The following is a 25,634-nucleotide window of genomic DNA, read 5'->3' as shown; positions in this document are numbered from 1 at the left end:
GGGAAATCACTGTCCACAAATATAACCCTGTAGATTGTATTTTAATTTAGTATCACAAACACTTGCAGTTTAGAAACACACAGCAGCTAAAAAGATGATCTGGGAACAAGACCTACCTCAGACATATGGAGCTTCTGTTGCAATGAAAAATGCGACAAATACTGCAGAGAAGATACACTTAACTGAGCACAAGGGACCCCTCTGATTATGGCTCAGGTGCAACAACCTACTAAACCTGCCTCTGCTTTTGTATCCTAAATAGATTGTCTATTTCTTTATCATGTAACTATGCAGCTTTGAAGGCAACAGAAGACTGGCTGATGCATTGTGAATATAGGCAGAAAGTCATCCAACAATATTTTCTTCAAAACAATTATTAGGAAAACATTCTTATTTACATTCCTTCCATTTGTTGGGGTTATTTTTTTTTAAATGTACACAAACTGCTGTCAGCTTCAGTGTCATGTGTTGTTTTTTTGTTCTCTACTCATGCAATACTGTCATACAATCTCTATGCCACACCCCAGTCCAGGCAGGCAAAAAGCAGGGCTTTTTCTTTCTAGTAGAACCATAAATGATTGCAATGTTGTTTTTATTAAATCAGATTGTTGTTTTGAAGCAGTTACAACTGCACTCTCAACAACAAAGACATGTGATCAGATCTTGTTTAGTTAGACCAGTGTAAATCTCCAATAACTCTATACAGCTGATCGACTCAATCTGAGTATATGACAGAAAAAGCAAAATAAACTCACAATGCAGTGAATCATATAATAGAGACATTGCAAACTCCCAGGTTGATGGCAGTTTAGATATCTCCATGCTAGAACAATTTACAGGGCCATGTATGGTCTGCAAATAACAGTCATTTTGAATATGCTGTTGTTTCCTTTTCATGGAGGGTTCCCCTTTTTCAGAAATAAGCCTCAAATAAAAAATATAGCATCACATATGTTACTGAAGCTTCCCTGGGGTTTTTTTCACGTTGAAGTTCTAAAATTCTTTTGGAAACTCACTATATTAAATAATTACTACAGATGCAGTAACTTTACCATTAAAATGGATTAATTAATTAAAAATTAATTAATACTATGATTCTTTCACATCCCTGACTTTACCTTATCAGGCAAACAAGTATCATGCACTGTTTTTAAGAGCTATGCATGTACTTTGTAGCATATCCACTATTTGAGCATGCTATTCAGAAAACATAGATTGTCCCTGCAGCCCGCAGAGAGGAACACACCAGAGCAGATGGATGTTCCTGAAGGAACTGCCACCTGTGGAGAGCCTATGCTGGAACAGATTTTCCTGATAGGACTGCTGCCTGTGGATAAGCCCACACTAGAGCTGAGGAAAAGTGTGAGGATGTAAGAGAAGTAAAGCAGGTCAGTTATGGACTGACTGTACCTCCCCACTCCCATCACTCCTGCAGTGCTAGGGCGGTGGCGGTAGGTAGAGGAGCCTGGAATGAAGTCGAGCTTGGGAAACAAGGCAGAAAAGATGCTAGCTTAATGTTTGTCTTTTTGCTTCCCATTACCTACATTAGTAATTATTTTTATTTTAATTGTCAATAAATTAGGTAAATCTTTCCCAAGTCAAGCCTGCTCTACCCACAACAACAGCTCTAAGCAAGGTCTCTTGTCTTTATTGCCACCCAGTCTTTCTCATTCCTGTTCTTCCTGTTTTCTCCCCATGTCCTGCTGAGGAGTGACTGAGCAAGCAATTGGGTGGGAGTTTGGCTATTGCCTAAGACTAAACCACCACCCTAACTAAGCTTAAAATCCCCAACAGGGTACTTTTAAGCACTCAGAATTCCAAATGAAATTGCACATGTGTCTTCAATTCTACTTTTATCATAAGATTTAAAAAAAAAAAAAAAAAAGCAGCACTTGACCACTATGTCTTTGCAGAAACTTAACTCTAAGCCCATTTTCCATCGTTCTTTCATTTAGCTGTCTGTCCCTTGCCTTTACTCTAGAAAAATCTGAAAGACTTCTGCACTAGCCAACCATAAGCTGAACAGGGCTTTTCTCTCTGCATATTATCAGATTCCCTGTTAAGAAGGTGGTGTCTGGTTAGATGCAAGAAATCTTTGGGCAAGCTCTCTAGTCAGCGTTGCTTAGCTCTAGCCTCAGCTGAACAAAAAATCTCACAGCCTCAAATTATATGATGCCAAATAACAGATAAACCCAAACCATGACACAGGCCTTCCAGAAACAATCTGTGATAAGCAAGAAGGAGGCAGTCAGATTAGCTGTATATGCAGTAATTCCTAAGTTTATAAAAAAATTCCTATTCAGTACCCTGCCTTGTCATCATCCAAGTTGTTCTCAAATGAATTTCTCTGAAAAAAACTAATGACAGCACAGATAAGTTTGTGTGATCCAATAGGCTCAAGCCCAGCCTCTTTTAACTTGACTGCAGGCAGCTGAGTCGTGCTGCCTGTGGATTTCCTCTTTGACTTTTGCTAAGCTTCTATATTCTTTAGAATGTCCCTTAATCAGTTATTATTCATTAATAACTAATCTACAAACTCTGTCTTTCAGAAGTCCACAAAACATAAATGGTAGGGATTCACACCTACACTCCTGTGCAGCTTCTTTGGTTAACAGTTGTACAGAGATTTTATGAAAATCAAGCCAAGTACCTGATGTGGGGTCATTATGAAATTGGTTCTGATCTGTGTAGACAAATAGGGTCAAACTTTCCAAAAAGGCCTGGAAAAGAGTTAAATGATTCAGCTATTTGATGCTGTAGGATCTAGGTCAGAACAAACTAGTAACATACTGAATTCAGGAGGAACTCTGCTGCAGGCAAGTGATGCCATCTGCTGTTGACCATTCATAGGACACTAAACCAGATGTTTCCTTAGATTTATGACACTTTTTTCCATTTTTCTTCTGTCTCTAGTACCTTTTTAGAATATAAATTTCAACATAGTTTTTCCAAAAGGCATTCAATAAAGCATTTGTGTGATCTAGGTAACTTTTATCTGTTTGTAACTTAGATTTCTAATTTTCCATATATCAGAATGAGAAAACCAGAGAAAAGATCACAGGATCATAGAATCGATTTGTTTGGAAAAGACCTCTGAGATCATCAAGTCCAACACTGCTGTGCTTACTAAACTATGGCACTAAGTGCCACATCCAGTCTCATCTTAAAAACCTCCAGGGACGGTGAATCCACCACCTCCCTGGGCAGTCCATTCCAAGGTCTGATTACTCTCTCTGTAAAAAATTTCTTCCTAATATCCAGCCTAAACTTCCCCTGGCAGAACTCAAGACCATGCCCTCTTGTCCTACTGCTGATTGCCTGGGAGAAGAGGCCAAGGCCCACCCAGCTACGACCTCCTTTCAGGTAGCTGTAGAGAGTGATGAGGTCTCCCCTGAGCCTCCTCTTCTCCAGGCTGAACAACCCCAGCTCCCTCAGCCTCTCCTCACAGGACTTGTGCTTGAGTCCCTTCACCAGCCTTGACCTGCTCCAACACCTCAATATCCTTCCTGAACTGAGGAGCCCAGAACTGGACACAGTACTCCAGGTGTGGCCTCACAAGTGCTGAGTACAGGGGAAGAATCACCTTCCTGGTCCTGCTGGCCACACTGGTCCTGATACAGGCCAGGATACCACTGGCCTTCTTGGCCACCTGGGCACATTGCTGTTAGAATGAGTAGTAGTAAGGAATAATATATTTGCTTTTCCTCAAAAATATAACATACCACATTGGTATAGAGACTATTTAAACTAAAGGGAAAATATTCTGTAAGTTTTACTGTGATTTGGGTATGAGATTTACTGCATTAACAACTGCTGGAAAGTCTATACATTTTCATAATCCTTTTTTTTTCTGTTAGTCAAACAGTTTAACTACTGTAATTCTAAAGTGGAAGGAAAACAATCCACCAAGCAGACCATTACTAAGTTGCTCGGAATAAGTGTTTGGGATTCTGGATGTATCAAATGCTTCTAGGAGTGCTTTGAATATGGCAGAGTATTTATCTTTTTAAAAACCCCAAATATCCAAATACCTCCATATAAAAGTATTTCAAGTGAAAAAGAAATTGTGGTATAGAGTCAGTAGAATTATCTCACACAGCTCCACCAGACACTTCACAGATCAAATCTGTATGAGTAGTGAAGTTAAAAATCACAGCTGCAAGACTGAGAAAACATGAATGTGTCAAAAAAAAAAAAAAAAAAAGAAAGAAAGAAAAAAAATATTAGCTTCCTGAATTGAAATTCATATACGGAGAAAGAAATTTTTAAAACCATCTGTTGATAAAATGTGTTCAGGAAGCAGTATTCTGGCATAAAGAACTTTGCATTTTTTTCACTTCAGAGTTTTTAATCCTGCTTTTGTCTCCATTTGACTTTGTGAACTGGTATTGCTTTTGGTTTTTTCCTCTTTGAAATGCCTTTTTTCTGCATGGGAAACAAGGATTCCTCCACAAAGTCTTCCTTGGGCATCTAGTATCCTGTATGAGCAGCTGCACAGACATACAACTCATTTCCAAGTCTTGAATGATGTAAAATGAATAGCAAGGCTGTACACATATGACACCTTGGGTAAGTCTGCAACTAAATTAAATGTCCAGACTTTGGAATGTCCACCCTTTGGGGCACTGGTGCTCTTCACCCTGCATGAAGGGACTCCTACTGCAGCACAGAGCTTCCCATTGCTCAGCCTCATGTGATATGGTTGTACTTATCATCCTATTCCAAAATACCAATCTCTGCTTTGTTGGTGATTCTTTGGGGAGGGGGTGTAAACACATATGGGTGAATAGTGCTGCTTCACGACAATAACAGCTCCAGAACTGTTGGAAATAATTAGAGGCTGCTGTATAAACATGGCACTTCTAAATACTTTGCCACCTAACCATTTGTTGTGCTGCCAAGGTTACCAACAGTATATTTTCAATGATCTGTCTTGCTGTGATAGACAGAGATATGAAGTGTCAGCTTCTCTGTGCTCACACAATAAATGCAAACTTGTTTTCTTCTCCAATGGGAAAGCAGCTTCTTCAACAACTTCAAGCACATAATTTAATATAATATGGCAGTATTAGTATTCTTACACCAAATCTGCTGTCAGGAAATCTTCATGCAGAAAGTACTAATATGAAAGACAGGAACAGCAAGATAAAAAATTAAGAGAAAAGGAAGACCTTCCATGAATAATTGTTTATATACAAATAACTCAGTGTATTATTTCTCTGATAGTTAAAAATTATGTAGGAAATCTAAATGTAGATCTGCAAATGTATCCAGCAAGGAGAAAATGCTATTCAGTAACAGCAAGCACTTCAGTATATGTTTAATTTTAAAACATGAAATTTAAACATTATTTAACTTCTAATAATGTAAGGATTCTGGATTAAGGAATGCTAATTTAATGCTTTGTCCAGATGAAAACTTAATGCCCAGATAATGTTTATAAATATTTAATTAATTGTTCTGAAACAGAACTATAAAGCCATTGGGAGCATTGTAAGGGATTTTGTATGCCTTCTCAGATTTGGTTGGAATTTTCCCTGTGTAAGCTTGACAGAACTGGTATCTCCCTTGGCCGGAGACTGATCATGCAAGTTTCTGATGATGGTGTTCAGAGGACTTACCATTTGGTACTTCATATCTTACTAGAGCAAATCTCTGTGCACCACAGCTCATGATAAGTGTCAAGTCTTTTCTTAGATGACTATGTAGGAAGTCTAGCACTTGAAGGAGCATAACAGAACATGGGTCATGATAAAGACATGTCCTTAATTGCATGGGCCTGCACAATTAACTTGGCATACTGGCTGATTTCAGGGAGAGGGAGAGAATCTAAACAGTTCCTTTCTAATTAGAGAGCACTGTTTCAGAATGTTGAGAAATACTGAGAATTAGTAAAAACATTTCCATTAGCAGTCAATTTTCAGTCCAAAACTTAAAAAAAGACTTAAGAAATCAGAAACAAAATCTCAGTATATGTGGAATTCTAAGAGCCCATGTTGAAGTCCTCTTCTATGCATAACTTCATTATATCATGCTTTCACTTCTCTTAAGAAATATGAATATATTGCTAACATAGTCTGGATTTGTAAGATTCAGTGAGAATCAGAAATAATTTTCTGAGAAGAATATAAGCAAACCCAAACAGAGCCAAGACAGGCAGAATGTCTAGCATGGAAAATTGCAGCCATGTGAGATTTCTTAATCAACCAGTTTTTAGGAAAATTATTAGGAATGAAGCTCTTAAAACTGTTTATGAAATTCTCAGCTTTGGCCTCAGCAGTGTTTCAGTAGAAACCTACAGAAGAAAATTACTGGCATATGCTGTTGAAACAGACCTCAAAACAGTGGGTCTACTGGGGACAAAAAGGCACTCTTCTCGCCCATCTTAGTTGTGCTTAGTGTGATCAGTACAACAGTAACTTTTAACTACATCTGTGAAGCTAGGCATGAAATTCTAGTATACTTTTTTTTCACAAATGTATTTTTTTTAAATTCTGTTAATAAATAATTTTTTTTTCTCTCAGAAATATTACAATGAAAAATTGTAATACTTTGGATTTGTCTGACACTAATTTTGAACTATGTGTCTTCTCTAGTACCCCTAAATTTTGTGGGCACAGAAAACATTACCACGACATGAAAGGCTCATAATTAGCTGTACTTCTAAGTCTTCAAATACTTTTTAAAATTTAGCTCTAAATCCCTTTGGGAAGCACTATTTGCAGACATAAATTAGTAACACTCAGGTTTTTGTTCAGGAGCTTATTAACTGATTCCATTTGTGACATGCCAAGATATATAAAGGAGTTGCTATATGCTGTTACATGTTATCACCTAAAATTCCAGTAAATTGACATTTTAAATCAATTTCAAAAGAAATGATTTATGAAATCAGTATGATAAAAATGTAATATTCACATGCTTTATTTAGGAAACATTATAGCAATAATAAAATAGACTGTTTGAAAACTATGCCTTCCCTTGAAATACTGAAATATGATGTGAAATCACTAAATATTTATTTTTCAGAGATAATAAATACAGGTACACCTATTTAATAAGTAATTCACTTGAAACATCAGTCAGAGATGGAAGGAAATTTTAAGACTTTCCCCAAAACATAAAAAAGTTTGGAAAAATTATTATTTTTGGTAATAATGTTTACTTCAGTAATGCTGCAGAATTAAAGGTAAGTAGATTCCAGCAGGGTTGTTATAGGTACAGGACTCTGCCCTGAAGAATTCCCAAACAGCAAATTAGATGTTAATTTCATTAATGTTTGGAGATGGGCTACGAGGAAAAAAAAGCAAGAAACACTTAAAAAAAAGGGGGATGACAAGGGAGAAAAGGGTATGAGAAAATCTGGAATGAAGTGAAGGTAATACTAGAACTGTCAAAACAGAGTCCACACTTAAGTTCTGAAGGCTTTTCAAAATCCCTACATTTCCTGCTTCTAGAGATTTGTATAAGCGCTGGATCCTCCCCAAGAAAATCGCTTTCATAGAGAGAGTGTGAAAACTTTTGTATGTCCAAGAGTGAGAGCAGGACTTTTGAAAGTAAGACAAAATGGTGCAAGAGAAGTGTATGAAGTTATGAGAATGCCTGCAGAAGCACTGAATTTTCTGAACAAGGTCAGCTCTGATTTTGCAACATTTCTAAAGGCACTGTGCCAATGTAATTCAGTCTCAGAATCTCTCCCATTATGTATGTTGTCTTCCTTCAATTTCTCCTGTAAAGGTTTGTATACTTCAAAATAGGAAGGTAAAGCAGTGGTTATTTCAACCATTGCTACAGATAAATAGGCTTCCCTATGGCTGGAATACTCCATTATTCATGAGATAGATTTAGAGAAACAACCTCTATAAAACCTAACTGCAGTGGAATGCTGCTTGTGCATAGCAGAGAAGAGCATTCCATTGACTGACTTGAAATACAGCAACACCTTGCTTTTTCGTATCCTCTTCCAGGCTGCAGTTCGGGACCCATACTGGAGTGATGAATGCAGAACACATGTCAGATTGGAAGCCAATACACACTAAACCTGCAGGCTACTCCAACCCTAGATCAAGGTACCATGTAGAATGGATTCAGAGTTCACCAGGTTGAAGATGCAGAATGCTGGAGAATACTCAGCATTTACACAAGTTCTGAATCTCTGCTCCCCTGGGTCTTTATGTGTTTTATCTGCTTAAAACATAAAAAATTATGGGAGAAAGGATTATAATACCACAAAGGAACTTCCTTTAGTTTTTAATGTTTACCTGCAATGGCACTGATAGAAATCCAAGTACAGTGTAGACTTCAACACAATACTCTTTCCAGTGGGTCAGATGATAGGAATGTGCCCTCTACTGCTTCACAGTCACCTCACAGCTTCACCTCATGTCTCAGAGGAAAAGCTACGTTACTTTATGCCTGCCAGGGAGAATATTTCTGTGTGTTGTGACTCTCGAGCATGGGCAATGTCCCTGGCTGCTGGGCTGCCATGCAGCTTCTCTTCTGTTGCAGGACCCTTCATTCCAGCGGCAGGCTTATCTGTCTGGCTTACCCAGCACATGCAGTCCTTCAGTGTCTCAACAGTGGCAGCAGTGCACTGGAAGGGGTTGTGAATGTGCTGGTTGAGTGTAAACAGAAGACAGAGGCAAATAAGGGACTGACAAAAATGTGTCCGTTCTACTTTAGCATCCACTTTTCTGTCTCTTTCCTCCCTTTTCTAGGAGGTAGGTGCAAGTTGTCTAGAAATTAAGCTGACTCACCTTCAGCTTTGCCTAAAGGGAAGTGGCAGGTGCCACTGTGTTTTGTGAGTAGTCCAAAACTGTCAGTGTGTGTCAGACTCTGAGGATGCTCTGACAGCACCTCTGGGATAAAGCTTGTCAGAGCTTGGAAAAGCAAGAATGCTTGTCCTTCTGCCTGCTGATAAGGTTTATCATTAAGCAAGGTGCTTAGCTATTCTACTTTGTCAAAACTAAGTTATGCTGTGTTACTGAAGATGTAGAACTTCCAGGACTTTCAGAACTGCTGTTCTGAACATAGTGAAATAATAGAGTGATAAATTCATTTTTAGGTATGTTTGCCCTTTACTGAATCTAGCCTCCAGTTATGACAGACAGATCTATAAAGGGAGATATTAACGCCTTGTATCTTCAAGTCCCAAACACCTATTAAAGCACAGTTCCAAAGACAACAGTACAAAAAAAAAGTCAGTCTGCAGAGATCAGCTATTATGAGAACTATAACCTTAGTAAATAACCTTATTTCCTCCTCCATTATTTGCTTTCTGAATTCATGTATCAGAACTTGAGGTATCTTACTTAAATGACTTCCTTTTCAATTTGCAACTTAAACTAAGTAAACAGATTTTATTCTTAACAACAGAACCCACTTTAGCTCTATTCCACAGAAAACAGTCTTATCTCTTCCTTGTCCTTTTCCATCGTTTTGGGTGCACATGGCAGAATTTTTTTTTCAAAGGAATCTACTCAGAACAATCCATGTGCACCTTATCCTCTTATGAAAGGAGTAAGCTATTTGCTATACTTGTTGCACTATCATGCTTTAGTTAGTCCTTAGTAAGTTTAGAGTCACTTCACGATTTAGAAATCAGGGAAGATGATCCAAACAAAGTAGAACAAACACTATCAGAATTTGCCCCTAGAATTTGATATGCTTGAAATCACATCAAAATTTTAAGCATTTAAGAAAGTTACAGTAAATGTTTACAGAAGCTGAATGTAAAGATTGAGGGAAAATGAGACTTTACATGATAAGAATGCTTGGTAATGAACTTGCTCCACATCCTGAAAGCTCTTCTTTGGAGGGAGACAAAAATCTCCCTGACTTTACTCATTTTGGACACAGTTAAATCATCAGAACAACTTGGTGAGTAAGGTACTATTAAACGATTGTAAGAATTGTGGAATCTAGCCTGCCACATTGCAATAACTTACTGAGATGCTTTCAGTATAGCCTGAGAGTGCAAAAGGGAAGCTTTATATTTCCAACAGTTTTCAGAATTGAAAAAATCTCAACATTTTTTACTTCATAGGATTTTAAGGTCAGATTTTTAAGGTGCTACTGTTTAAAATTTTAGCAAAAACCCCACATAACCTTGTATGGATTCAGAGGGTATTATGTTATTGGCATTATCATGTGTAACAGTTTTGATTCTTGTAGTGCATACTGGCTGCTTTCCTTGTTTTCTTACATGTCGTAACATTATTTTTCATACTTAATTATACTTTTACCAGGCCACATTCTGGTTATCAGTTTCTGTGAAACAATACCTTAGTTCTTAACTTTCATCCGGCAGTTGGAACAATGATAACTCTAACAGAGGTAGGATCCAGCAGCAGTGCCTGTGATTCAGAACTCCAGGACACTGGAGCCAACATCACACTCCCAACCTCTCATACATACTTTTAGAGGAGTACCATGGCAGTGACTGCAAAGACATCCAGGGAGGACAGAGATCTCCATAAATGCTGCTCAGTTGGTATCTAGCTGGGGCAGAGCTCTAGTTTGTTGCTCTATCTGTTGGCATAACATTGGTTTTGAATCACGATTATAAAAATTCTTTCCTGCTGAGCTAAGCGTTGCTACTCTTTGTCTCTGCTCAGCTACACTGACTGCCAGCAGTGCTTTATTTAACATCTGAAGTTAAACAGTTAAAATGGTTTCTGTTATGCCTGTCTTAATGTAGCTTTTATTAACTTAGAATCTTGGAGTCTCCTTTTTCCTTGATTTGTAAAATATTTTGAAGGAGTCTTTTTAGTTTGCTTGTGTGCTTCAGAAAGCAAATAATAATTCTGAAGGGTCATAATTCGGGGAAAATTCAGACAGTTCAATAAAAAATTGGCCACAATTGCGTGTCAACAGAATGTTTTAACACAACCTTAGGAAAAGATCTAATGTTAATTAGCTCTTAATTAATTAGAAATTACTATTTAGTGCTTATCGAAAACATCAGAAATCCTACAGTATATAGAAAAGGAAAACAAAAGTAAAAATTACATAAATTTAAAAACTTAAGGCAACACTATGGTATGGTAACATTTCTGTGCACAAGAATGCAATCAGAATGTGATTCTTAGGTCTACTTCCTCAACTTTTCTTGAATTCAGGGGAACTTAATTAACTATTTTATAAGAGTAACAGATGCATATGAGTGTCAAATAAGGAAACCTTAACTTTGCAGTTTCCCAAGGAGAATATTTACAGTGATTTTTGTTACAAACTGGAAAGGACATCTAGAACTAATCTAGTCCAAGCCTCCTGCTCCAACCAGTGTCAGCTAGAGTAGGTTACTGAGGGGCAAGTCCAGTTGAGTTCTGAGTATCTCCAAGGATGGAGACTCTATAATCTCTCGCTGCACCTGTTCCAATATTCTACCAGCCTCACAGAAAAAAGGTAGTTTAAAAAAATGTTTAAATCAATTTTTTCTTTTACTTCAGGTTGTACTTTCTGTTCAGTCACTGGATACCACTGAGAATAGTCTGGCTATGTCTTCTTTACACTATCTCATCAAGTGTAAAGTGTATGAGTGTAAACTCATAAAGTTACATCTTATCTCATCGATAAAATCCCCATCCAAGTCTTTTCGTCTCCAAGCTAAATAATCTCAGGTCTGTCAGCCTCTCCTTGTTTTTTGGATGCCGCTTGCTCCCAACCAATGGCCTCTTTAAGGCCATTGACTAGACCTGCTCTGATATGTCACTTTTCTAGGGAGCCCAGAACTGGACACAGTACTCCAGATACGGCCTCAGCAACCCCAAGTAGAAGGAAAGGATGAGCTCCACCAACATGCCGGCAAGATTTCCTGAAGTATCATAGGAGGCTGTTGGCCCACGATTTGCACAAGGGCACAGTGCTGGCTCATGCTCAACTTGATGTTCACCAGAACCCCCCAGGGTCCTTTTCTGCAAGGATGCTTTCCAACTGCCTGGCCCCTGTCTGTATTGGTGTAGGGGTTTATTCCTTCTTAGATTCCAGACATTGCAACAGCAGTCTGAACCACCGAGAAAAATCAATTTCAGAGTTATGCTAACACATATGTACATTGCCATGCACCCTTGAGCTCGTCACACAATTTTGTTTCATGCAAAAAAGCCACTGCCAACATATATATCAGACTGCCACAGAGATACTGCCAGTTCTGGTTTCAGTGTGCCAAGTGCACACATTATGTAAGCATATCAAGTGCTTAAGAATATGAAAGAATATTTAGAAAAGTGCGTGCACAGTTGTGCAAAACTGTATCTTAACATACAGTTATGAGTTATCTTTCTATTGACATCCCAGACTTAGTGGACTTCACTTACAAAGCTGGCTCTCTATTTGATGAATTCTAAAATATCACCACTATGATTCCATAAAGTAGACTTTCTTCCAAAACACAGATTTGCTCCTTTTCCCCCCCGCCTTTTCCTGTTGTTACAAGTATTTTTCCTTTCTTTTCTTTTGGAAAAAATCATGCTGATTCATTTTCTTGTTGCTGTACTTTCTCCAGTTTTGACCATGACAACTAATACAGCAAGGGTGTACAATGTAAATATTTTGAGATATTTAATTTCTGAGACATTAATACAGCAGAAAATATGATAAAAGGACCAAAACTTACCTTCTTCAGAAGACAATTCATTAAAAATCACTGAGAACTTTTACTATGAAAGTAGGAATTTACCTAAAGTCCTCAGACAACCAACACTGAAAGAAGCGTTTACTCTGATTTGCATTCCTAAAAGACCATCAATTAAAATAGGATATTTCAATTTAGATTATTTTCATTTCTAATCTTTATTCTCCTTTGATAAAATTTCACTATTTCCCCCAGAAAAATATATAAGAAAGCAAGTTAAGAAGAGGATGTAACATCTATGAGGCCCTATTAACTTGGAGACTTAATTTGAAGTTTCCTTTTTCAACCATATTTTTTTAATAAATTAATTTTAAACACATCACAGGGTAAAGATGTCCTTATTCAACCTCAGCATTTTTTGAGTAAAAGACATTCATACTTACACAAATCCTGAAATCTTCTGGGAACTCATATTTGTCAGACACAAATTGATCAGATGCAACCTTTGCTTACCAATTCCTACGTAGTGGCAAAAATATGAGAGAAGGCATCATTCTATGCACAGTCTGGTTTTTGTATGTTTGTTTATTTTTTAATGAAATCTCTGTTATGAGCAGCTGTCAGATTTGAGGTAGATGGGGGTGATATGGTCTAATTCATTGTGGACTTTATAAGGTTTTATGTTTCCTTGCTACTTCCTCATCTTTTTCACAATCTTGTTTGGTTTTATTTCTCTCAGTTTTTAAAATCCTCACCTCCATAGCTGAAATATAAGCGTGACTTTCACTTTCTTCACATAGTTGAATCTCCTTTTGTTGGCATATCAGTGTATACTTTTTCTACAAGCAGACCTGCAGCTTTCTCTTCTTGTTCCCTGTCCTACTCTGATGTCTGCCTAATATTCCAGAATTGATATACCCATGATCAAAGTTTTTTTGTCCTCATGACTTCTATCCTGTTCCTAATGCATTATCTCTGCCTCAGCATTTCTTTCCCTTCCCACAATTCCCAGATTTTTTTCCCAAAGCTGCCTTTCTCAGCACTAGTGGATCTGTTCTTGTTTGTTTCCTTCCAAGTCTTTACACCTTTCCTCTTTGTTACCTTCCTTTGTCTTGTAGAACAGATGAGTCAGGAAGGGAAACAGGTGTCTCTTCTAACTGTCTGAGTCACGAGTATATTTCGGAGTCTCAAGTGCACTGGTGCCTATAGGGGTTGACTAGGTGATCTCCAGATGATGGCTAGAGGTCCCCTCCAAGCCTATTCTGTGAAATTCTGATATATTAAAACAAGAATTAAGGTGTCTGCTAATTTTCCAAAGGAAGACATCAGCACAAACAAGATAAATGTACTTACTGTTGTATTCTTAGACAGTGATGCCAACTTCTTAAAAGAAAGATTGCCTTGCAACACCTCAGGTAGGTCACTTAGAGACTAACTGAACATTACTGATGACGTTAACTAATAGAATGTTGTTATGTCATGAAATGTTATCCTCTAGTAGCATAAACAGCTGTTTGCTATTATTTTCTCTCAGTAGGAGAGCAATAGGCTTTCTTTAAAAAGTTTTGGAAGACAGAATTGGTTGTGTTACCCAAAAGTTTGCACAGTGCAGTGTCGTGCATTTTGAACTAAAGCAGTGAACTAAATGAGCCTTTGTCTCATCTGCTGACTACTTGTGGTTTCTGAGCAATACACTACCCTCTTGACTATTTAATACTGAGGATGATTTAATACATTCCTGTCCCTAAGCATTTTTCTTCCTGATACTTTTTCTTCCTGTTCAATTAGGTTCCCATTCTAGATCCTACGCCACAGGCACTACATCACTCCTCCTGCTGCATTAAAAACTGAATTTCTGAGACTATTTATTACTCCTCTCCTTCTAACTCTCTTCTACACTGAATCCTTGCTCTACCTTCATTTCCCACTTTCCTCACAAATACACCAAAAATGTTGTTTTATATGGCTTTCCTCAGCTGCAGGAGGGCAGGGATGTGAAGCACATCTTGTAAAATGTCTGTCAAGCCAAACAAGCAATTTTCAGGGAGTTTCTAACACCTACCAGTTGTTACGGATATCACATTATTATCACAGTTATTTAGAACAGCTTTAGATTAGCTAAATGTCAATCTCACAGCAACTGCACAACTTTCAGGACATATTCGTGTATATGGCAGACTCCCAACTGCAAAATGATTACTTAAAAAAAACCTCTGTACTTCTAAATAAGCATATATCAATGGTTTTCTTTATAGGGAAAAAAAGATTAAAAAAAATTACAAAATAGGTTCAGCTACTCAGATGTATTTATTTTGTTTATATTAGTTTTTCTTTTGAGTCTGAAAGCACGTAAGATAAATTTCACTACTGTTTGCTTTCACATTTTCAGTGTATGGGTTAAAAGAACCATGTCTATTGCTTGGTGTTTTTTTAAAAATTCTCAGAGACTCTAGTATTTTAAAAGCATGCATTTTGTTTGAGGAACAAATCAGAGGTCACAAAAACAACTTAAGAGTCTTTGCACAAAGTCTTACTTGAAAATGTTGACAGTCCTACTAAAGTAATCGACCAGTTCCTTCTTCCATTTAGTGAGTGTGGTTTTCCCTTATATACTAAGCCTACGACAGATTTCTCATATATATAATAAAGTGACAAAAGGAATTCAACGGAGGTTAGGTAGAGCTGCAAAAAAAGAAACTCTGTTTTTTTCCAATAGTACACAATGGCTTATGGCAGATAAGGCAGATGCAGAAAATTCTGACGAAGTGTAATCAGAGAGACACGACTCAGGAGATACGTGTAAATACAAATGCCCCAGTCACCATACCGTGAAGAACCCACACATAATTACCAGCATAAATTTCCATTTTATAAGACATGGCTATTTATGCTCGTTTATCTTGTACTAAGGCATAGTCTCAAGTATGTGATAATATATTCTGTCACCATGGAAAGGCACATATATAATGTAATACCAAAGAATAAATTAAAACATTATATGCTAGCAAAGCTTCCATTCTTATTTCAACACAAATAAGGATTTAAAAATGTACATGTAGAATGTAAGTACAAGTTTTCAGACTAGTATTTATATTCCCCTCACACAATTTTCACCTAATCGTTTTTGGTCTAATTTTTTTGAGTATCTAGTTGAGCTAAGCTAGTTGTCTTTAACTATTCATTTAGGTATACTCAATGCAGGACTGGGCAGAAAGCTATTGCTATTTCACCCTTGAATGGCATGGCTTCTACCCTGATCTTTTTAAATTGTGTAGTGATACGCAGTAAAATCCTGTTTGTCTTACATAAAAGCATCCAGTGAAATCAGTAGGATACTATCTTTGTAAGGGGACCTGGATTTGAACCAAAATTATGCTATCATAAGGATATAAGCATTCTGTAGATTTCTAGTCATACACTTCTATGCCTAAAACAGAATAACAAGTTAATGCTTTTGCTGAAAGCTTCCATAATGCAGTATCTCACAAAGATTTACACATGTATACAGCTTTAATTAAACATAAGTTGACTCCTACCCAGAAATTGCTGCTAGTTTTTGATGAGCCTCATAGGCCATCTCACATCCCCGGGTTCGAGTTTTGTGCAATTCTGCATGCAGAGACGGACAGGTGACAGAGATATCCCCAATAGAAATGACCAGCTCCCGGTAGAGAGCCACCTGGGTATTGAACTCCTGGACAATCTGAAAAACAAAGAGGATTTACATACATGAGAATTTTTAACTATGGTGGTAAAAGAAATCAAGTTTTTTATAAACATGCCCAATCCAGGGCTTGTTCCTGCAGCTCACAATTTCAGGGCATACAGAATCAAGAGCCCAAGATTTAGTAAATGACTAGGGTCTTTGTGGCAGCTGCTTGTTTTGTGAGCTATAAATGTTCATCTGTAGGAAAGCAGTGTTTCTGCTTTTAATATCTGAAAGTGTTTAAGCTAGTAGTATTAAATATTAAGCAGATGAAAAAACCCTGTTTTACTAGTAACATGAGGTTATTTTTTGCTATCATAAACGATAAAAATATCTCCAGAAATTATTGCCTTTGCTCATCCTGCTTCCTGATTTACAGCACATTTAGGGATTGGAATGTAGCATTTGCTTTCAGATTGGCAATTTTGCCAATTTATTTTGTAATGATTTCTGTTCTGTCACTTGCCTCCAACCCAGATTTTAGACTTAAAACTGATCTGCAGTTATTGGCTGAGAAGGTGTCTCAGACAGGCATCTTCCTGTTAAAATTCCAGAAAACACTTTTTCTAACGTGTGTGGGGAAAAAGAAACAACAAAGTAAATAAACAGTTCAGCCTTCACAGAAATTCAATATCCAACAGATACATACGGATGCTATTGGATACATGGGTAATCTTACAGATGGAAAGACCATTATTGTTTAGTTCCAGTGATCACATACATGGGATTATATTTTAAGGAAATGAAGCATTTGCTGTCTTCTGAAAGAAAGTGCATAAGACCATTTGCTCCACAAAGTGGTAGGGGTGGAAGGCATGGAGTAAGAGAACAGAATATTTATTTATCTGTGTTTTGACCTCAATTTCCAAACTACGTAAGAGTAATTGCTCATAATTCTGCAGTCATATTTACCACCAGAAGTACAACTTAACCAACATACACAAGCATGCTAAGAACCTGGAGTCTTATGAGAGCTACCAGTATTTAAAGTCAAGCCCCCAAATTCTTATGCTCAGGAATAAACGAGTCTCTTCTCCTGCAGTATTATATTCTGATCCTTCATTTATCCCATTGCAATTACTCTATATAGCTGGGAACTGGTATCAGGTTATTGTTTTGGTCACACTTTCCAAAATTTCATTGTAAGAATAGCAAATAGGTTTCTCTGCTTCTGAAGCAGCACATCAGTTGAAGTGCACTTCAGTACATCTGCACCCACCCACCCCCAGACAAACCAAAAAGCATACAGCAAACAAAGTCCTAGGCAAAATATTTGCTAAACAGGTCTTCTACTCCCTCATTACGTAGATTAAGAGAACGCATAAAGGCAATGGAGACAAAACCAATTGTACTAAGTTGTGTCATAGTATGATTATGCTACATGAGGAAAAAGAGAAAAGTGTTGCATCCTGCAACTGGTAACTGGTTGCACCAGCCACATTTTGCCTGTTCTCACCCAACATCCCTTGTCCACACAGACTCATTCTGCCACCTCGGCATCACCAAGGAAAATAAAACCACACAGATGTTACTGAATTGAGACAGAGAACAAGAAAGAAACATACTGATTTTATCTCCTGAATCTTATTGCAACTTGACAACCCATCTGTAAATTATATTTTATTTCTAATCAATGAATTCTACAAAGGTAGCATTTCTCTGTAACTAACCACATTATGCTGTCAGGAATGAGAAAAAAGGTAGAACCCAGTAAGATCCACTTGTTGGGTATATTTATAGACCTACTGTGGCAGCTTTTGTTCCACCGTGCACTGGGAATTGCTCCCAATTTTGAAGTATCAGAGTGGGTAATCTGCCAGCACATTTTTCAGTTCTAGAGGGAACAAAATTGTCAGAATACAGCAGAACAGAAGCAGCAGCTCCATTTCCAATGCTACTGGACAGAGCTTCAGCAAGGTCCAGATTTTTCATGTAAAGTAGCGGCAACTTCATTTGTTTTCTACTTCTCTCACCGGTTAGAGGAGCAATTCTGCGGTCCAATGTCAGGCTGACTGTAGCTCAAGGAGCCATAAAGGGGGTATATGGCACTGATCTGGAGGAAAGTGTCAGGATCCAAGCATTTTAACATGAATGGAGAAAAATCTCATACCATAACGTGACAGTCCAAAAATTAACACGGATGTAGCTGTTTGACCTGAGGTTTTACAATGACAGTCAGCTACTCCAGGAAGACTAGTAACAGTTACCACATATGCAAGGGAGAAAATTTCAGGGCCTCAAATTCTGAGTCCTGTTTTAGAAGGATTTTACAGCGAGAATGTGGTTGCTGAACAAAACAGCAAGCAGAGAGTGCGGTGATTCATCGGAGGCAACTATTTACCCATTTAGGCTTCAGTGAGTGCAAGTCTGGGGACAGATTTGGACGGTTTTAGGAAAAAGCAACGCCAGTGCTTCGCAGTGTGTGTTCTGGGGCTCGGGCTCCTGCTCCCGCAGTACTGCCAAGGCGGGCGACCCCGGCCCCCGCCCCGCCTGTCCCGCCGCACCCAGCACGAGCTCCGCGCGTCTCGCTTTTGAGCCGCCGCGAGTTGGGGTGCAGGGCAGCACCCCGACGGGGATTGAGCCTCTAAAAACAGTGCAACTGTACGTGATGGGAACAGCCAACGTGGAGGGAGGAGCGGCACCGCCGCCGAGGGAGCTCGGGAAAGGTGAAAATCATGGCAAACCCGCCGGCGGTACCCACCATCTTACAGTCGTCCAGGGCTCGCTGGGTCTGGTAGGCGCTATCGGAGCCGCTGCCCCGGCGTTCGCTGTCGCAGCCGTGCGGCGAGGTCTTGCCTCCCTGGAAGATAGAGGCGGCGGAGCGGGGGCGCTTCCTGCGCCCGCTCGGTGCCGCGCTCATGCACACGCATCCGCCGCGCGGAGCCGCCCGCGCCTGCGGGCAGCACCCTCCCCGCCGCCGCCGCCGCCGCCCCGCCGAGGGGAGCGGGCCCGCGCCGCTCGTCGCCTCGGCCTGGCCGGAGCCGCGCTGCTCACGGCAGCGAGCGCGGCTGCTGTGGGCGATCGCCTGGCGCCTGCGGGAGAGCCCGGGGAGCGCCTTGCAGCATCGCCTCGGCTACCGCGGGGAGAGGCGGAGGGGCTGGCACCTGCCCTCCTTCAGCAGCATGTCAGTCCCCGCGGAACCGCCCCGCCGGTGGCATGCTCCTCCGTCCTCCTTCCCGCAGTCGGCGTGGGGGGACGAGCGCAGCAGTGCCCGGCGGGAAAGGGCTCCCCATCCAGCGGCTGCCGAAACGCGCCCCGGTGCTCCCGGCGGGGAACCCAGACCCGCCGCAGCGCGTCTCGCCGAGCGCCCGCCGAGAGCGGCTCGGAAGAGCCGGTGGAGCCCGGCGGGCTGACACCATCAGCAGCACCGCCCCCACGGGGCCGCAGCACCGCCCCCCGCGCCCGCTGTGGCCGCCCCTCGCCCAGCTGGGTGCCACCGGAAGAGGGTCGATGGCCGGAACGGGTTTGATGACAGCAGCTCCACCTAGAGCTGGCCTAGGGCGCCGGGGGACGGTAAGGGCACGGCCCGCCCAGCGCTTGCCGAAGTTAATACGGATGTTCAAGAGGCGTGCTTGGAAACCATTTTTCTTTTTAACAGAGACTTGGTTCACTACTCAAATTGAGTAGTCCAAACTAGGGCCACGGGGATGGTAAAGGATCTGGAGGGGAAGCCGTATGAGGAACGGCTGAGGTCACTTGGTCTGTTCTGCCTGGAGGAGACTGAGGGGAGACCTCATTGGTGTCTTCAACATCCTCATGAGGGGAAGCAGAGGGGCAGGTATTGATCTTTGTGGTGACCAGTTACAGGACTCGAGGAAACAGCATGAAGATGCACGGAGGGAGGTTTAGGTTGGATATCAGGAAAAAGTTTTTCACCCAGAGGGTGGTTGGGCGCTGGAAGAGGCTGCCCAGGGAAGTGATCAACAGCACCAAGCCTGGCAGAGTTCAAAAAGCGTTCAGACAATGCCCTCAGGAACATGGTGTGATACGTGGGGTGTCCTCTGCAGGGCCAGGAGTTTGACTTGATAATCCTGACGGATCCCTTCCAACTCAGCAAATTCTATGATTATATGATTTAGTTTCTGTCACTAAAAACCATCGTACTTTGGGGCTCTATGAAAATGTTTGGTGTGTGATGCAACTAGATTGTATTTGTTCATTGTAGAAAAGATTAAATAATAATCAAGTGGAGGAATTGTTTACTCTGTGTGCCAGTACCACAGAGTGCTTTCAGTTCACCAGGCTGATGCTCTCAGTCCTCCCAGAGCTTGGGCACCACCCCTTCCAATGCAGAGGGCCATGGGGCTGTGCCTGTGCTGTGTCTGCAGCTCCCTACTGTAGGGCTGCTCAGGGACCCCACTGCCCAGGGCTGAGCTATGGATTGAGCCAGCTTCAACTCCAGGGCTGGTCCTGTTCCTCTCTGTAGCCAAGTGGCTAGAGCTGTATAGCTAACTTCTGATATAATTGTGTTTCTTCAGGCTGTTGAATAAAAGGTTTTTTGTATTTTGGTGATGTTCTTGAATCCAAAGCAACATCAAATAGATCACACAGAGTAACCTAGTCTTGCCAAGGAGCTCGAATATGCCAGTGATGGCACTCTGGCAGGTTGAGGGACTCTTTTCAGGCTATGCTGACAATTACCGTAACATAGATAACTGATAGCTACCTTAGTCTGAACATTGTCTATTAATCTACTCTGAAACCCTTTTTAGACATTTCCTACTATTTTCACAGAAATGGAATCTGTTGGATGTGAGATAATGTTGATGGGTTTGCATCACTTGAAAGCGCTCTTATCATTTTAGTTACAACTAAAATGACCTTGTAATTGTAATGTTACCTTTGTAAATATACTGCTAGATTTTCAGCATTCAGAGCATTTTGCAAGTACTACTTTAGGGACATCATTTTTTTTTCATAGATAATTCTATTACTCACAGGAAATAAATGCATGAGCACAAGCTTTGAGTCAGGACATCATATTACTACGATATACAGAAAAAACATTTCCCAATGACAAGAAAAATATTTTTAATATTGCCAAAAAGCCAAATGAACACATCCTCTCCTAACATCTATACTGATAAGAACATATATATATATGTAAATGGAGATTAAAATATAGTACTATGCTAGTTCTAGTGTTTTAGTCGTTGTTCATGTACCATTTTAGTCATATGTTCTAGTCTTATTTTATTCTATTTCTAGTCTTATTAAGAACTACTGCAATAGCAATAATGAAATAATGCTAATACTAAAACCAACAATAACAATAAATCTACCAAAGAATGCAGCACTTTTGCTTTCACATTACCTGCCTTGGCTGAACTTCTTGTCCCTTGAAGTCAACGCCAAAGTCCCACTGGCATTTAAAAAATATTGGAATTTAGTTCCTGGTGTTTTATCTGCCCCGTATAAAGCTGAGTCACAGCTCAGGCTCAGTTTTGCCCTTCTGCCAACATCTGGAACAGTTTTGAAGTCCCAGTTCACTCCTCATTGTTTGTATATTCAGTATGTCCACATCTGGAAGTAGGTTTGGCCTCTGAAGTCGTGATGGAATGCAATGAATTTGATGGCACCCTAGGGTTATGTTGAAGAAGCAGGAGTGAGGGGGATCAACTCAGGCTGGGATGCATAAGAAAAAATGATTTTTGTAGGCATCCCCATTCTTGGGATGAGGGAAAGATCTCCAAGCTAAGCCACCAAATGCTGTCTCAGGGTGGGCAGACTGGGTTTGAAAATATGTATCACCAGGAAACAAAATGGTCTCTTGAGAAAACAGAGGTATGTATTTTGCAAAACTGTCCTGAAAAGTGAGAGACATGATTCTTTCCTTTGTCTGAACTAGAGTTTTGTCAGCTTTTCCTTATTCTACCTTAATTTCCTGGTGTTCGATGGGTTGCAAGAAGCACGAGCTTGTTGCTGCCTCCCATGGTATCCTCTCAAGACCACAGGTAGGTGACCTTGAGATAAGTTTAGAGAGTACACGGTCCGTTATATAGTCAAATTCTTTACAATTCTACAACTCATAATGAACTAAGAGCATATATGTAGGCTTTCCTCTGCCTAGTCTCTATGCTAAGTCTAAAAAATGAACTCAGATGAACTGTTTTTACTTGTGAGTTTGTCTTGTTCCATTTTGTTGTAATCTTTGTCTAATCCATTTTTTGCTCTGGTTGTTGGCTTCTGGTAGTATTTCCCAAGGGTGAGTAGAACGTAATGGACTAGATAAGTTATGAAAGAGACACTGATTATCGGAGAAATGTGAAGAGATGTCTTCGTAGGAAAAAAAAGTGAAAGAGAGATATGAAATATAGGAGGAAAAAGGCCATTTCTGTAGAGATACATAGAGAGAAGGGGAGACTGAGAAACAGGTACTGAAGAAAATAAAGGAAAGTATTTCTGCAGCATCTTCTCAGGACAGAAAAATAAAATGTAAGCTTAAAGTTATATTTAAAATGAAAACAGTAACAACACAGACTTTTCCATAAGTCTTTGAAATACTTTTTTTAAGGAGTTGAACTGTCTTTCTACGTAAGTAGGGTACATTTTAAACAAAGCACAGGTTTATTCTCTGGAAATGCAGGGTCAGATCAGTGTCTGAAGATAAAGTACTTGATTTTTGTACTAGGCTTCCTGTGGAGTAAAACTGTTTAACTATCACAAATAACAATGTATAATGCATGTGAGAATCACAGCTTCAATGGCCATTTCTGTTTTATTAATCATTTCATACAGGCTGGCATGTTAGAGAAAGGAGTGCCATAGGAGATATACTGATTCTATAAATAAGTCTTTCATGTATCCAAAGTGTTAGCCTTCCTCACTTCAGAAATCTTCCATCAGTGACAGCTCCCCTCATCCTTTCTCTTCAGCCTATGCTCAGTGCAGGGCTTACCAAGTCAAATTACTAGTTTGACTTTGTAGCAAAGATTGCACATTGATGTATTCTAAGTGTCTACCAGTCTAATACCAAGGTATAGAAAAGTATCGTATTTAGTTTCTTCAAAGAAAGACATATCTGTCCTGTGAAATATATAGTCACAGTTCAACAAACACAGGCAGTACATCAGTTGAGATTGTTAAAAATCCAGAAACACTTTCCTAAGTTCTGTTGTCTTAGAAGTCTCAATAATTTCGAAGTTCACTTAGGAAACTAATCTTCATACACTGTATTAGTAGAGGAGATGCTGAGGAAGAGGCTTACTTTGCTTGTCATCACCGCAATTTCTTTAAAAATGTAGCCATTAGAGAGTCTATCTGTATCTGTCAGCCCAGTATAGGCATGTTACTCTTGGTTATGAATGCATGAAACAACATGCTTAAGCTAGCAAAAATGTAAAAATGGCTAAGTCTGCTTTATTTGCCTTCTCTGTAAGTGTTGCAAAAAATTGTTTATGACACATAAGTCATGTCTTGAAGACTCTAGAAGTTGTTGTGGTAATATTTTTGGCACTTAAGAAATATTGTGTTTTTTAAAATCAGGGAATGAAAGAAATTCTAAGTCAGATTGTCCAGGATATGTGCCCACTTTCTGTATTTCTTTTACCACATATATTTACATATGTAAGTCCAACATGAATTTGTATGGAAATACCTATGGTAGCACTCAGGTAGCTAGCCAACGAACTATTTCAAATTTAGCTGGATTTGCCCCACATAAGATTTAATGACAAGGAAGTCCAAAAAATGGCCCACAGAACCAGATACTTTTTGCTTTCACCTCTATAATTTTTTTAAAATATAGTATCATTACTAACATGATGTTACTGACATCAACACGTCCACTATTAAGAGGAAAAGAGGGCCTACTTTAAAAAGCCAAACATTAGCATAACAAATCTTCAAACTGCAGAAATTAAGAATTATTTCTGAAATGAAAAAGGCTAATATGAGTTTCTCATTATGAAAGTATCAATAGAATAATTTACTTTTACCTTTAGTGTAGTTGATACAATAGGGAATGATTGCAATAAATGAATATAAATTTGCCTTAATATTATATTTTTTTTATTATCAGAAAATCTGGCATAAAACAAAGCCACCCTAGAAATGGAAGATAAAAAAGATCACTGATAAATCTTCCTGTAAATATCTGTAACAAGAAAAATTACCTTTAAGATCATAGAACACAAAGCCCAAAATTATTAAAAAACCTTTATAAGAACTAACAATTAAAAGCTAAGTTTTATATTTTCTTATGAAAATAATCACAATTGAATCACAAATCCCATGACAAATTTAATAAACTACCATGTAGTAAAATATTAGAATAAAGTCTTGCAATAAATCTGTACATTATTCATGGACTAGAGAAGATTAAACTCTCAAAGATTGCTATTATTAAAGTAGAATAGGAACAGCTATGAAAAAGAAAACACCATGGAGCTGTTAGACAGAGGACTGAGAGAACAGAGTTCTAGCCAAATAGATAGTTTAAGTAATTAAAATCTATATATGTATCAGTGCTTTGCTACTTAGAAAATTCAATGTTTGACATAGTGGTTTAGAGACTGCTTGATGGATGCATAAGATAAATATGTGGGTTTTGTGTTTTTAGATTAAATGTATAAATTGCAGTATTTTATGTATTCAGTGAACATATATTTAATTCAAAAAAACACACATAGTCTTTTGAGAATCTGAGAATGATGCATAAATACCAAACCCAAGTACTCTTCATCCTATTTACTTCTACAAGAAAAAAGCCTGGAACAACGCCCTCCACTACATCTTCACGAACATTTTAAAAAGCCATGTTCTTTATAGAAGTCAAAGAGATGGCAAAATTTGCAGTCATTATCATGTCCGTGGCTGTTCTGTAGTGGTTACTAGCAATAAAAGGCCTATACAAAATCTCTGGTTTATTCAGTATGGTTTTCCACTGCCTGTGCTGTCTCCTGGTCACACAGTTCCAGTGCTCATAAATGGAATAGCAAGCAGCATAAATTACACTGACAAGAGGAGTCTTGCTGGTGGGCTACATGTTTACATTTTTAAAATGAGTAGTATTTATATAAAATTTTGACTGTTCTCTTCAAGATTTTAAAAAGCAAAAGTCAAATTTAAAGGACAAACATTTTCAGATGACAAAGGCAAATGAAGAATAGTAAAACTTCACTGTTGTATCTAATGTAAATATAGCACAAGAATTGTGCTGTGAAAAGGAATAATCCAAATTTATGTCTCAGAGCAAGTGACCTAATGAAAGTCAGGAAACTAAATCAGACTGGGCACTGAGGCCAAGTCATTTTGAAAAAGTTCTGTTTATGTTATAAGAAGATGAGAATACAACTCGAAATTAGTAAACTCATCGGAAGCAGCAGTGCTCTGAAACCTCTTCTATTTGCCATC

The 25,634-nt window shown here is 39.1% G+C and overlaps 1 protein-coding gene across 2 annotated transcripts in view; it reads right to left on the bottom strand.

Annotated features, from left to right (window-relative positions):
* Positions 1-19,614, bottom strand: part of RGS7BP (regulator of G protein signaling 7 binding protein) — a 40,850-nt gene extending 21,236 nt beyond the window's left edge. The window contains exons 1-2 of one of the 2 annotated variants that reach the window (XM_032676841.1): positions 18,982-19,614; positions 16,111-16,277 (exon numbers count right to left, since the gene is read on the bottom strand). In XM_032676841.1, the coding sequence (XP_032532732.1) occupies positions 16,111-16,277; positions 18,982-19,140 (326 nt within the window). In that variant the 5' untranslated portion in view covers positions 19,141-19,614. The remainder of the gene's footprint in view (positions 1-16,110; positions 16,278-18,981) is intronic. The other variant, XM_032676840.1, reaches the window with a different exon arrangement.
* Positions 19,615-25,634: the final 6,020 nt, after the last annotated feature.

This window comes from Chiroxiphia lanceolata, chromosome Z (assembly GCF_009829145.1).
Source record: "Chiroxiphia lanceolata isolate bChiLan1 chromosome Z, bChiLan1.pri, whole genome shotgun sequence".
Lineage (NCBI taxonomy): Eukaryota > Metazoa > Chordata > Aves > Passeriformes > Pipridae > Chiroxiphia > Chiroxiphia lanceolata.
This window is presented reverse-complemented; position numbering and strand designations above follow the sequence as displayed.